The sequence below is a fragment of the Porites lutea genome, chromosome 13, assembly GCF_958299795.1.
Source record: "Porites lutea chromosome 13, jaPorLute2.1, whole genome shotgun sequence".
NCBI lineage: Eukaryota > Metazoa > Cnidaria > Anthozoa > Scleractinia > Poritidae > Porites > Porites lutea.
Window position 1 is genome coordinate 7,865,734 of NC_133213.1, and position 15,256 is coordinate 7,880,989.

At 40.0% G+C, this 15,256-nt stretch overlaps 1 protein-coding gene across 1 annotated transcript in view; it reads right to left on the reverse strand.

Annotated features, from left to right (window-relative positions):
• Window positions 1-3,861: 3,861 nt before the first annotated feature.
• Window positions 3,862-15,256, reverse strand: part of LOC140923147 (uncharacterized) — a 97,450-nt gene continuing 86,055 nt past the window's right edge. The window contains exons 38-42 of the mRNA XM_073373221.1: window positions 14,284-14,436; window positions 13,236-13,488; window positions 12,400-12,569; window positions 6,022-7,083; window positions 3,862-5,142 (exon numbers count right to left, since the gene is read on the reverse strand). Coding sequence (XP_073229322.1) covers window positions 4,889-5,142; window positions 6,022-7,083; window positions 12,400-12,569; window positions 13,236-13,488; window positions 14,284-14,436 — 1,892 coding nt within the window. The 3' untranslated portion in view covers window positions 3,862-4,888. The remainder of the gene's footprint in view (window positions 5,143-6,021; window positions 7,084-12,399; window positions 12,570-13,235; window positions 13,489-14,283; window positions 14,437-15,256) is intronic.

Consider the following 15,256-nt stretch of genomic DNA (forward strand, 5'->3'; position numbering starts at 1 on the left):
TATGAATTTGCATGTACGTACGAGGGTTAAAAAGCCTCCTTTTGTGAAAACAACAACATCAAACGGCAAAACCAAGGTCCTTTTTAAAGAAATTTTTCTGAACCTCCTAAATACCTGATTTGATAAAACAGTTGTTTACTACCTAAAATTGTCGATTTGGAGGTCTCTCCACTTCCTAAACACCTGATTTGATAAAAACAGCTGTTTTCCATCTAAAATTTAATAGCCGATTTTGAGGTCTCTGCACCTCCTAAACACCTGATTAGTCTCACTTGCGTAAGCAAGCGAGACTTATTATCTGCAAGCCGTTATATTTTTCTCGTATTTAGTACACAAAACGACGGTTGTGGTCCCAGGCGTTCCTAGCGGCGACCGTGGAAACTGGCAATAAGAATCGTTGCGTGACCGAAACCACGCATGTTTTGCGAAGAAAACTTAGGAAAGATTAAATTTGGAGCTTTTCCGGGACGGTCGGTCCACGAACAGTCTAACGCAAGAAAGCGTTGATTACTTTGGAACAAGTGAACACTTCAGTAGTCGGAAAAAAAAAGAAGAATCTTTCATTCTCGACCCCAGTGCTTACATGTGCAGAAGAGCTCTGGGTCGAGATTGGTTTTTTATCTCTGGCAATGATGTAATTACTCTCTTGAATTTTCGTGTAATTCTACATGCGTATAGCCACAGGGTCCAGAGGAGATGTGTTTGTCGTTAGAACATCTAAACCCGTCGAAAACCTCGGAAAAAATGGGTTATTTTGATCGCGTTACAATTTCGTTACACATTCTATTGACCGCAAACCAAGAGACTGAGGGCTCGCAAGATCGGCTTACAGTATAAAATACGAAACTCCTTTGGACCCTGTGGTATAGCCTGCGATCGCAGACGTATTTCCGGTCGTCGCTAACACGCGTACTACAGGGTCCAGAGGAGTTTCGTGTGAATAAATGAATTACTTATTTAAAGTCTCACCTTGACAAATGTCTATACCTGTCGCTTAGCACGATTAATTAGCCCAATGGGATTTTTATGAATCTACTGTAAACGATTTCTTCCCTTATTATCTGACCCAGATCAGCTTTGTTGTTCGCCATTTTGAAAATCAATAACCGCAAGCCATATCCTCGCTGGCGCACGGAACGTCGCCCGAAGGGTGACCGAAGGCCGTCGCCCGAAGGGCGACCGAGGCACGAAGTGCCGAGTAAAATAATGGACAAGGGAGGAAACTTGTACCACGTGATTTCGTTCGCTGAGAACCGCATCACTCGGTGACGGAAGTGAATGAGACCGGAAACGCAATAGCAACTCGAGAATCAAAACATCAGCTGCGGAGGGAGTTTTAAAGATCTCAGAGATCTATGCAAAGGCAACAGAGTTTTGAAGTGAAGATCTTTCAAGACTGGACATTTGTTGTACATGTCAACATTCTTCGATGTCTTAAGCAGGTTTAGCTTGTGCAATTTTTTCTCAGTAGTCGCAAAACGCACAGCCAAAGACGCAAGAGGTAACACTGTTGGGACCACCGAAGAATGGCGCAGTCGTGATGATATTACAGTTGCCTTGTACGTCCGCTCTACTCAGTGTCACGTTTTATTGCAAGAGTACACACGACCTGTAAATCACTATCCGTAATAATTTAACATTCTCCAAACAAAACTAACCAGCTGGGCCCAGCGTGATACAGCATTGCAGAAAAACGTTACCTTCACGGACTAAAGAAAATCGCTTAGTTGTTCAGATCCAGTCGGCACTTTGGAGAAAATTGGAACCCTTATTCAGCCGTAATAAAAAGCTTCACGCTTCAAAAGAGCTCAAAGAAAATGCGCTTGCAGAGGGCAAATCCTGCGACCAGAAACAATAACCACAGTAAATCGATATGTGTGTCATGACCTCTCAGAGTGAAACATGCGGCTAGAATCACATTTGCTCAGTGAAAATGTAGAACGTTCTAGAGCACAATCTACCCAGCAGAGGAAAAAAACTTTATTGGAACGAGCAGCATTTTAGCATGAGGTAAAAGTCGTGTAGGCTTACCATCCCCTTTTATTGCTCTGATCTTGAGTACATTTACTTTACTACGTCATTTCCGTCACCATCTGTTGCGGTGCACAGCGAACGAAAGCGCTATCTCGAAGCCGTAAATTTCGGTCGCCGAAAATGAATTTGAACGTTTTTTTATGCCGTTTTCCTACAGTATTTGGTAAATACATAAGAATTCTAGATCAGGTTAGTAAAATCAGGCGATTTCATTCAATTCCATTTGAGTTTCAGGGATTCGAAAATTGGCCCCAAATTTGTTTCCTCCCTTTCCGTGTTTTATACTGTAAGCCGATCTTGCGAGCCCTCAGTCTCTTGGTTTGCGGTCAATAGAATGTGTAACGAAACTGTAACTCGATCAACATAACCCATTTTTTCCGAGGTTTTCGACGGGTTTAGATGTTCTAACGACAAACACATCTCCTCTGGACCCCTGCGCGCGTACTAAACAAATCATCGACGAGTACGATATAAATAGTACCGTCGATAAATTAAAGTAGGAAGTGAAAAACCTTTAGAGAGTAAATCCTGTTTCGTTTAGAATTATTAAGTTAATGCGCAGTGCAAAACCAGGGAATTTAAGGGCGTCTATGTCGCCTGCAAGGTTTTGACCTTAGTCCTCTGCTTAAGGCATCGCCAGATAATTATCATCAAATGCTGGTGTTTTCCCTTTTTATTCGGACAGTTGTTTCGCCTGCAGAAGTTCTGTTCAAATTTAAGTTGCAACTATTTAAAGGCTCCCTGCTCGTAGTGACTGGGTCTGATTACAATTTCTCAAAATTAGGAAAGGAGTCTTTTGTAGAACTAGAACATAGTACGGTGGTCCATAAGGGTTATGCACAGTATTATTATTCTCATAAGTCGAGAATTTCCCATCCCGACTTATAACTCGAGATCTCGAGTTATAATGCAAGATTTCGACTTATAATGCGAGATCTAAGATCCCTATCTATAAAACGAGATCTCTAGTTATAAGTCAAAATCTCGAGTTATAAGGCGAGATCTCGAGTTATAAAGCGAGATCTCGACTTTTAACAAGAGATCTCTTGTTATAAGACGAAATCTCCACTTATAAGACGAGAACCCGAACTATAACACGAGATCTCGTCTTATAACACGAAATCTAGTCTTATAACGAGAGATCTCTCACTTCTAACGCGAGATCAACTGGACTTATAACTAGAGGTCTCGACCTATAACTCAAAATCCCATCTTACAACTCGCATAGACTCTGGGAGTGGGGGTGAAAAACTCAGTAGGTTAGACAGGGGAGTCGCAGACATATACCATGCGTGACCCTTATGGGGTCCCTTGCTCGCCATCGAGTCTCCAGTAGCTCAGCGGTTAGAGCATCCGACTAGATCATGGAAGGTCGTGGGTTCCAATCCCATCTGGCGCTGGGATTTTTTTCCGAGTTTCCATTTGATGCAAAAAACGTATCATGTTCTAGGAAATGAGCAGATGAAAACTGTGCAAAATAATTTTAAATGGGATGAAACTAAGATGAATCGTATTTTTTGTAGATATAATGACCAGTAAAAGAAGGGCAAATGTAAACTTGATCACGTTTTAGAGTAATATAGTACTCTTTACTCTAGAAAATGTGATGTTATGACTGCATTATTTATTTGGGACCCAAAGGTTCACTAAACGCAGTGGCCGAGTGGTTTAGACTATATGAAGTTAAGCGGATTCAAACTTTTCCGAAGTTCTGCTCATTTTCCGAGCCTTTTTTAAAATATTATCACTATGGTCAAGAACCATTGGAGCATATAACTCAGTCGTAGTCAATCATATTAACTGTAAAGAAAGTCACTGAGCGTGAAATTCTTTGTACTTTTTTCATAATTTATTAATCAAGTTTTGAATACAATAGACCTTATTCATGATACCTGCCATCTTTGCAGCCGCTTTAAGATTGACGGGATAAAAAACACTGTCACGTGGTTTTTCAGGGGGCAAACAAGCGATAAAATTTGCCAGTATGAGTAGTCGCGATCGTCTTTGTTTATTCTATCAAAAAGAGACGACGATTTAATAATCATGCGAAAAGTACAGTTCCAGTTTTGACAAGATTTTGCTGTGAGGACATCTACGGTCACATCTTGATCCAAAGAAGTAACCATCTGACAATGACCACTTCCACCCATAACTTGCCATAATATATCGTCTTTAAGATGAAAAGTTCCAAATCTGCCTTTGTCTAGAATAAACAAAATCGACCGCAATTTCCTACTTAGCAATTTTTGTCACTTGTTTGTCCCCCCCCCCCCCTCCCATCCATCAGTCCTTAAGCGCGTGCAAAGATGACGGGTATCGTAAATAAGGTTTTATGCAACACACTCTTGTTCTTATGCAACACACTTAACAAACACTAACATTTTACTTAGTAAAAGCCTTAACGTTTTCAGCATGAAATGTGTACGTCTAAAAAGAAAAACGAAATGGCTGAGGCAATGTTCTTTTTTACCAAGAGAGAGTTAACTGTCATAATGACTTCCATACAAACCTGCAAAAGTCTTTCTTTACTTGGCTCCTGTAATACCTTGTTTTGTTCACGCAAGTAAATGTGTTATCGTATCTCACAGTTAACACACGCTGCGATTGTTCGATTTAGCGATTTAGCAGGCATCATTTTCACTGCAATGTACGCTAATTAACAACAAACTTGTTTTGATCAACTGTTTCAAGCAGTTTTACAAGCTACGGTGTCAGTCCTTTTCCTTACTGCTGCGCTAGTAGTTTTATGACAAACGTCAACTAACCTTAAAATCACACAAATACATCTGGTTCTAATAGTTGTTTTTCGAGCAGTACATACGCTGAAACAGTTCTTGCATGTTTTTTTTTCAGCTTAAATCTTCCTAGAAAAATAGGACATCTCGAAATCAGGCTGGAAGCTTGGTTTCACTCGACCACTTCCCGAAAATCGGACGGCTACGGGACGACTGTTATTACAAACAAACTTCTTCAATAAAAGTGCCACGATCACTAAAACAAGCAACCCTCCAGAAGCAGACACGCCGATGACAACATAATTTGGACCTTTCTGGGGAACCAATGCGGCTTCCCTTGGTATGGTCGATAAACCAGGTGTCGGTTCGGTGCCTGTATAGAGAAGATGGAAGAGGCATGATGTGAAACGTTATCATAAGAGCCTAGTTCTTATTTAGGCTGTTACATACTGATTTCCACCATCAAAGCAGGGTTTCGATAGGAGTAACCGTCAACCGTAAAACGATCGAAAACTTTAAGTCGTTAGGCGTAAAAAACGGAAATATTTAACCGTTAGTGGTAAAGTTATGTTCACCGTGAAAAAAATTCTACCAAAAACAGTTGTCATGTAGAGAGTGTCAATATTGCTTGTTATTACTTTGCGTGTCTTATCTCTTTCCTGATGGAGCTATTTCATCCTTTTTTCTCTATCTTTTTTTTATTCCACAGAGTTTCTTGGAAGCCTTAACGATGGAGACTTTTGAAAGTTATTGATTTTTCTTTTTCAGAAGTCTTTTAACAGTAACGCAGATAAATTAACTGTTGGCCGTGGAAAAGAGAAAATATCAACTGTTAATTAACCGTAAATGTCTCCACACCATTGAGACCCTGAAAAAGCCCTTTACTACCCCGACGAATCTATATACCCCAAGACCTGTTTGCGTATATTATATATACAGCCTTAGAAACTATATATGCCAACAAGTTAAGCCAATATCTAGGCTTTTTTCTTTTTGCTCTAATTCCGCTCACGTTTTTCTCACAACATGTTAGAAACCTGCAAGCATTAAAAGAGCAAGATGAATTCTTTTTCTTCTTCTTCTTTCCACAGTCAGTAAAAAGTAAAATTTTTTTGTAGGTGTCCCAGAGTCACAAATTCTCTGTCATGGTGGGCTGGAAATAATATGAAATATTCTGCTGCAGTGAGGTGTTTTGAAGAATGACGAGTTCCAGCTAGCTATCTGAATTTAAAGTGCTAAAAATCATAATTACCCGTGTGCTTCACTGATGAGACCTCAGAGGTACTGTCATGATTACTCGTGTGCTTCACTGACGAGACCTCAGAGGTACTGTAATCACCCGTGTCCTTCACTGACGAGACCTCAGAGGTACTGTAATCACCTGTACTCTTCACTGACGAGACCTCAGAGGTACTGTAGGTATTGGCTACCTCAGATGAAATAGACGAGGTTCGTGATTTTTGGATGGAAGAGCGATATGGTTTGGTTGGCGGTGTCGTTGTAGCTGAATTGATAACCCTTACTGTCAACTGTATTTCCGTCAAGCAGGATATTTCACCCTTATCAGCTGCACCAACTAAGAGGTAATATTCTTCCCTCGTTGGATTAGAAGTTACCATGATCACACCAGTTATCGAATCAATGTTGAAGGTATCATTATTTGATAGGCTGTACGATATGTCGCCGTTCACGCCACTGTCCAGGTCTGTGGCCGAAACTTTAGTAAGAATACTTCCCGGTTTTATGCCAACGACATCAAGCCGAAGATTTCCTGATGGCTCGACAAATATCGGACAATTATCATTTTCGTCCGTTACCGTTAGCTGTACAATGGTCATGCTCCATTTCTGCGGGAAGTCATTGTCCGAAGCCAAAAGCGTCATATTGAATATATGGGGGTGCCCCATCTCTAAATCAAACGGTAACAGATTAAAAACTTTTCCACTTGCTCCGTCAACAGCAACAAGGTTCTCAACGCTTCTTTCGCCAAGAAGCCAATAAAATATCTCTCCATTTCTGCCGTCATCAGTGTCATTAGCATGTATGTGCAAAATCAGTGTTCCAGGGGGAGCGTTTTCTTTAATGGTCGCGTTATAAAGCTCTTGATTAAAGGTGGGTGGGTTGATGTTTGTTTTCGCCTTTTGATCGCAGTACTCGCCATCGAAAGCTGGATAACAGGCGCACTTGTTCACAAGAAAACATTGTCCTTGTCCAGAACAGTTCTTAACTCCACTACAATCAGGGATGCTGCATGCTGGACCTGACCACGAAGAGTTGCAGTTGCACACATCATATCCAATACACTGACCGTTACCTAGAAAAATAGTTATAATTGCTTAGGTCTAGTATACACATACACTGGGGTAACAAAGGCGACTGCTCAGCTCTCCTCGATTTTAATTACGAGCTAGAAGTCTAAATGGGCGACAATTATAATTACTGTCGTTATAAGCTAAGATATGTAACTAAAAGTCATGTCTTGCGGCATCAAGTAACACCAGCGGCGGCCGCGTAACAGAAGTAGTGGACTATGTTGAAACTTAACCGTTTGGTGGATTCCCTTTGGATTCCCTCGCAAAAAGTGGATTCCCTTTATTAATATGTATAAGTGTCTTCCTGCATACTAATTTTTTGACTTCCATATATAATGAAGTGGATAGGTTTACTAATGAGCGTCACTCTACTACAATAGGAACAATAGACTTGCCTCGGCTTGCCCGTTAAGGACCTTGAACCCGGTTTTCAGACCGTCTATTAAAAGGAAAATAGGAATAGGAGAAGCGATCACCTAGCAACGCGAGAAACGGCTTCCTATATCTTATTAAGCGCTAAAACTCAGATATACATAAACAAAACACATACAGAAAGTGGAGTTGAAAAGTCTTTATTTCAATAAAGTTTACGTCTTCTTATTTAGCGCTAAAACTCGGATATATAAACAAAACATACACCAATTGGAGCTGAAAACTCTTTATTTCAAGTTTGTCTGACATTTTCTCCTTTCTATCTCGAGGAAATGAAAGTCTTGTCATTTTCAAGCACGGTTAATCAGGTAATTATGCGAGTTGGCAAGCCTAAAGTTGAATACAAATTAGCTCTACGGGAAAGACCCAAGGGAGAGAATCTTGACGTATTATTATAAAACAAATAACTTAACAAGGATCAATTAAAACACGCAACTCATAATTGCTAGCAATAAAAACACAAGAGAGATACCGTTTTAAAAAACTTTATTAAAAAACAATGGCAAAAAGAGTCAAATACACAGGAATGGAAATTAATTAATCTTCATCTTCGTTCTCCTCTGTAGAAGGGGAATAGAAATTAGTCTCCAACGTCTTCGCGTTTTTGTGTGTTACTGCTCCGCAATCGTGACACCGAAGAAAGCCCTCTTTCATGTAATGTCTCCCCTCGCATATAGGACAAATCTTGTAGTAATCGTGCCAAAGGCATTTAGGACATTTCATGATCAATGTCCCGTACACATTAGAGTTTTCGCAGTGTTCACAGGGACTTTTGGAGTGAAAGGTGGTGGACGTTTCAGGGTTACTACTTTCTATCTCCTGACTGTCGTTGTCAGTGTCGTTGTCGCTCTCTTGGGTGTCTTCCGCTTCAACGCCATTCTCAGAAGCCACTTCCTCCTCCTCCTCCTGATTTTCAATATCCGATGAACTCTCCTCATTATTACTCTCGTTATCGGAAGTATTTTCTACATTTTGGTAGCCTTTTTCCTTTTCTATTAAATCACTTAACAACTTTTTGTTCTTGATTAAACCTTTATCGATTCCTAACTCTGCAAGTCCATCTAGAAACGTATTCAGCGCACGAGGCTTGGTAACCTCATTGTTATGAGGGAGTAACACATACTCAACTAGCTCAGCGATGTTTGTGACGGGAATAGTGCGTTTAATTTGAAGTAATTGTCCGCTGGGGGTCCAGAAAAGAATATCTTTGGACGCAGCCATACTATGCAGCAAATCAGAAGCACGCTTTTCCGGCACTGCTCGGGAAAGATGACTCAAAACATCTTTTATTCTCGGTTCTTCTTTCAGTCTTGGTTCTTCATCCTCGCTTTCATTACCAAAACTTTCGCTTTCTTCATGTTCACTCTCGTGATCTTCTTCTTCTTCTTCTTCTTCTTCAACCAAATCTATCTTTCTCTTCATTTTTGATGAGCACCCGTGACAGACTTAGCTTCGAATGATCAACCTAGCGATGTGTCACCTCTTTTATAGCATTAGAAATCCTAAGCTTGAAACGACAGGGGCTAATACATCTTCAATAAAACAACTACCCTCTTGAACAAGGACTCGCTTCTTTGTTTTGAAAGGGCATTTGGACTGGCCAGGTTAAGTAAAGCATCCTTATATGGCAGCAATACCCGCTTATTTTCTTCGGAGATAGGAATGTGTCCCATGAGTAAGTTGTATAAGACTTGGACTAGTGCATGAAGTTGCTGTGGTGTAGATGCCTGTAAAAGAAACTGGCGCTGATAAGCGGGGCAAGCAGCTAACAGCTGAAGAAAACCACGATTGTTGTTCACTACACGAGACATGCTACAAAATGAACTAAGAATGGCAGTTGGTAGTCTTTTATAGAACCTGGTGAAGGGAAAACAACAGAAATGTGGTGGGGGTGGTGGTGGGGGCGGACGGAAAACAATAGAAATGTGGTGGCGGTGGTGGTGGTGGTGGTGGTGGTGGAAAGAAAACAATAGAAATGTGGTGGTGGTGGTAGTGGTGGTCTTGGGGGAGGAAAACAGTAGAATCTTGTGGCCTAAAAACCTATATAAATGCTCAACATTCTACCTCTTTCTCAGTCTACATTTTGCTCCTGAGGAGTTGACATGAGTTGGTTCTGTTCTGTCTGCGAAAAATCCTTTAGTAGAAAAGATAGTATGCAAAGGCACGTGATGTCTAAACACCGCAATGCTGGTCTCACCCCATTTCAAACAGCTCCAATATTTTCACAGAAATGTCAGCGGTTTCGCTTCGAGCATCCTTTCACCTCCATGATTGCCGGAATGACCGGGTCCGGAAAAACGGTCTGGGTTCGATCGCTATTGCAACAAGCTTCAGAGACCATTTACCCTCCCCCGGAGCGGATCGTTTGGTGTTATTCACAATGGCAGCCTGCGTATACACAAATGTTAGTCGCCATGCCAAACATTGAATTCGTCAAAGGAATTCCTACGGCTTTGGAGAAGGATTCCTTTTTCGATGTGAACAAACGGAATTTGATCGTGTTTGATGGTTGACGCCAGTAAAGACAAGCGAATTGTGAACCTCTTTACTCGTGGTTCTCATCATCGCAATCTGAGCGTGATTTATATCGTGCAGAATCTATTTCATCAGGGGAAAGGTAGCCGCAGCATAAGCCTAAACAGCCATTATCTTGTGTTATTCAAGAACCCACGAGACAAATTGCAAATCTTGACTCTAGCGAAGCAAATGTATCCCGTGCAGACGGATTTCTTTTTAAATCAGTACGAAGAGGCTGTAAAAAGACCTTTTGGTTATCTTCTGATTGATCTGAAAACTACTACCCAAGATAATTGTCGGTTGCGAACAAACGTCCTGCCCAGTGAAGAAGGCTTTAACCAGGCAGGGTTTCAAGAAAATATTCCTCAAGAGCTCCTAAAATATCTGAAGCAGCAAACTCTTTCGCTTGTCCCACTTCTTCCAGCTATGCAAGAAATACAGGGCAACATGGATGACGTGCTTTCTCGAAACGATCTTCGGGACGATGAAAAAGCTAAGCGATACGTTCAGTTGCAAAACAGATACCTGGCTTTTAAAGAACAATTAAGTACAAGAACACGACCGGAAGAAATAATCAGTACTGTTTCAGACTTAACATCAAGGACACAAGATTCTTCGACAGCAACGACAGCATTCTCCACTCCCCTCAACCCCTTTAATGTAACACCTGAATTAACACAAGCGGCTATCTCTCAAAAACCTGACAAAGAAAGCCTCACCCCTCCACCACCCTTAAATCCTGCTTTCCTGACCCCTCCTCCCACAGTAGAAAACCCATCACAACAAGGCCCGAAGCGCAAAAGGCGTCAGATTCAATTTCTTAAATTATTTGGATGATCATAAATCTCATGGCAAACAGCTGAAGAAACGTCGGCATAAGAAATTCAAACCTTACAAGTACTCCATGGGCGAAGATGAGATTAATTAATTTCCATTCCTATGTATTTGACTCTTTTTGTCATTGTTTTTTAATAAAGTTTTTTAAAACGGTATCTCTTTTGTGTTTTTATTGCTAGCAATTATGAGTCGCGTGTTTTAATTGATCCTTGTTAAGTTATTTGTTTTATAATAATACGTCAAGATTCTCTCCCTTGGGTCTTTCCCGTAGAGCTAATTTGTATTCAACTTTAGGCTTGCCAACTCGCATAATTACCTGATTAACCGTGCGTGAAAATGACATGACTTTCATTTTCTGGAGATAGAAAGGAGAAAATGTCAGACAAACTTGAAATAAAGAGTTTTCAGCTCCAATTGGTGTATGTTTTGTTTATATATCCGAGTTTTAGCGCTAAATAAGAAGACGTAAACTTAATTGAAATAAAGACTTTTCAACTCCACTTTCTGTATGTGTTTTGTTTATGTATATCTGAGTCTTAGCGCTTAATAAGATATAGGAAGCCGTTTCTCGCGTTGCTAGGTGATCGCTTCTCTTATTCCTATTTTCCTTTTAATAGACGGTCTGAAAACCGGGTTCAAGTTACTTAACGGGCAAGCCGAGGCAAGCCTATTGTTCCTATTGTAGTAGAGTGACGCTCATTAGTAAACCTATCCACTTCATTATATATGGAAGTCAAAAAATTAGTATGCAGGAAGACACTTATACATATTAATAAAGGGAATCCACTTTTTGCGAGGGAATCCAAAGGGAATCCACCAAAACGGTTAAGTTTCAACATAGTATACTACTAACAGAGTGGTCAAGGCGTGGGACTGAAAACTTGGAAGTCCGCGGGTTCAAACCCCGCTCCGGCCGCGAGTTGTCCTAGGTATTTTATGATAGTTCAGGGTTTAGCCTCTGGGGTATAGTTGTGCATGTCAATAGCCGACTGGTGTGCCCTCTGCCACGAAAAAACGAAAAAGCTGACTGTGTAAAACAGTGCACGAAGTGGATTACCTTGCTGACACGATAATAGTTGAGGACGTATCGGAACATGTTTGCCTTTCATAAATAGGAGCAATCGATTATAAAAAGCAAAAGAGGGAAACCACAATGCAAAGGTGGCCCAACCATGACTGAACAGGTAATTTAGGGAAAGGGTGCTCAGTTTAATCAGTAATGATGACAATAATAACGATAATGATGATGTTAATAATATGATAATTAGGTCATCTCATACAGGACTATCTTCTGCGTGTACAAATTAATGAACGTAAGGTAAATCTTACCGGGCAATCAACATTCACGGGTAACAGTGCCATGTAAATCTCTGCCTGTGACGTCACAGCTTTTGCATTATTTCCCTCTCAGAGACTTTTGGCGGGAAACAGTTTTATGTCTTTTATTGTTAGATATCATGTGACCTCGATGTAAGCAGCGAAAGCTCGCCATATTAACAAAAAAATTAGTACAAACATCTTACGTAACATACCAGAGCAAAAATTTAGAGTTTCACAGGAGTAGTTACTACAGTCTATGCCATTGTATCCCTGTTCACATTTACAGAGCTCGGCCTCTATACACACACCGTGACCAGAACAATTGTTAAGTGACGTACAGGTAGGTTGACTGCAGTTATCTCCAGTGAATCCCGGATAACAACTGTGAAAGACAATTCATAAAAGCCAGATATTAGACACATGTGACTCTTAGTGGTTTCTTTGTTTTCTTTGGTATGCTAAGGAAGAACACGTTTTCTTGCCTGAATTTGAGGAACAGGACGGGAGAGGAAAGAAGACGGCAAAACCTGTGTGGTAAGCGTGTCAATAATCATATTTGAAAAAATTTTCCGCCAAACTTCACCTTTTTAAACTGATCTTAGTAATGTTAATGGAAGATCGCGACAAAACACGCAAGTTAGAGGCCTGTCACGTTCGTCACACGTTTTGCTGTCCTCTTCTTTCTGCCATCCTGTTGCGCAAGCTCACTGATAATTCTTCAGTTGCATGTGTAAATGGTAATGCTTGCCAATACACAGACAGTCAAAGAAAAGGAAACAAAATCTTCTTGTGGATTTAGACATACCGGGTAAAACATCGTGATCAAATAGTGAAACTCTGCTCATTATCACACTTAATAAGCCTGGTTGTAGGCCAAATTTAACAATTGAAGGTTAATACGACAATTTCTCTTGTATTTTTTTAATCGAAACTTAGCACATTTTGCATCCGAAACTAGTAAATTTTGCTCCAGAAAAACAAACAAAGAAACAAAATAAAAGCAATAAATAAATAAATAAACAACAACAACATTACTCGACTTCCATACCTACATGATGCGTTCCCTGACGTCATGGAAAGGCAAGTACCGTGTCCGCTACAGTTTGCAAATATACTACAGTCAGCCACTTTACTGCAACTTGCCCCCACGAATCCTGGGTAACATCGGCATTGGTTGCTGGAAACACACTCTCCTTTCCCGGAGCACTGATCCACAGCTGAACAATCAGGAAGAGCACAGCTTGCGCCAGTCCAGCCAAAATCACAGGCGCAAGTGTCTAGTGCCACGCAGCGACCACGCTCTTTGAGAAACAACCACACATTACTCAAGGGGAATAAATAATAATAATAATAATAATAATAATAATAATAATAATAATAATAATAATAATAATAATAACAAAAAGGAGAAACGAAGGGTGGATTCATTTGCAGCATATGTGTGTATAGCCGTCGCAATTTTCATTTTTCTTGAGCTTTAAAACAATAGAAAATTCCAAGTAGCATTTTGTGTTATCATTACCATATCTCAGAGTAAAGGCCCAACAGTCAGCTGTTTACAGTATTTTGTAAGCTCGAGTTGCATACTTGCTTAAAATTTGGCTTAATCCTGTGTTAAACGTAACCATCTTTCGAGGAACCGGACCCAGGGTAACAGGTGCACTTTGACAGATCAATTCTTTTCTGATCCACTTTGACTGTTTGAAAACGAAAAAAATTACAAACTCAAGCCAAGCAAAATACTGCAAAGAAAAGGTGTCATATACGTCAAAAAAAATTAATATCTTACCAGAACGTTTCCAATTTGCTAAAATTAAATTAGAGAGAAATTAAAACTGCTTAATTATGCTTGAATGCTACGCGTTTTAAACAAAAAGAAGCTCATTTATTCTGAGAACCATTGAAAAACGTTGTTTCATGAACCAGTTTTTTTATATCCTTGCTGGCCTTCAACTGACCTTCTACTGAACCTTCATACAGGTTCTTAGGTTTTAAATGTCCTTCAATCTTATAACGAGTCATATGAGACGCCTCCATAATAATTTTAAACAAATTACATCCCATCTAAAGAAGTAAATCCAGAATACAAACTTTACCTGAACAATAATCGAACCGTTCACACGAGTATTCAGTGCAATTACTTCCTGTCCAACCTTTATAACAATGACAGGCACCAAAATCGATACAGAGCCCGTTCCCTGAACAATTTGACACATTGTGACAAGTAGGCACAATGCTGCAACCAACACCTTAGGACATAAAACATCGGTATCAGTTAATTTCCCGTAATGTACTAAATATTTGAGACTCCATCAACTCAAAAACATTAAAATATGAGTGTGCTGTTACGTTTCCATAGCAACCTCAGTTATTTTGCAATAGTAGACTAAAATACTTCAATAATTTTCCAACATACCAACATTGTCAAGCGGACTTCTCTCGTCTCCTTCAAAATCAACTTAAGGTGGCTCGACTGGATTTTTTTAAGGGGATACCTCCCAAGTTTGAGCATTAACTACGTCGGCATGAATAGAGATATGGAAAAAAAGTTACCACAACTGTATTATATAAAGATGAAAATTTCTTATGATCTGGGTTTTATTGCAATCGGAGTCGCCATGGCAACGTAATGACGCCATTACGTTTTTCATTTATCTTTGTGTTTCTCTATACCAGGAGTTTTTTTGAAGAAATCGCTTAAGGGAGTATGTACCTGCCATAATTGCCTCCATCATGGTAAAGTTTAAAGAAATTCTATGAGAGCGTTTTCGAAATATTTTGAAATGCAGTTTTAAGAATCATCAAAGCAGTGAAATAGCATGCTAGCCGCACAATTCGCTAATATTTTAAGAAAATAATAAGCTTTGGGAACGCGGCTTCTTCTCATAGTGGTTTGATTCCATTGAAAACTGCATACAAAAAGAGAGGGGAATTGCTCTGGGCGATCGCGAGTAAGAAGGATTTTTTTAACTTGCATTCAGCTGCTTTTGATAGTTTTTGGACGTAATTTGGTCCATGCCTAAAAATTTCGCATTTTTCCAAAAACCGCTCGATAAATTTTTTTTATAA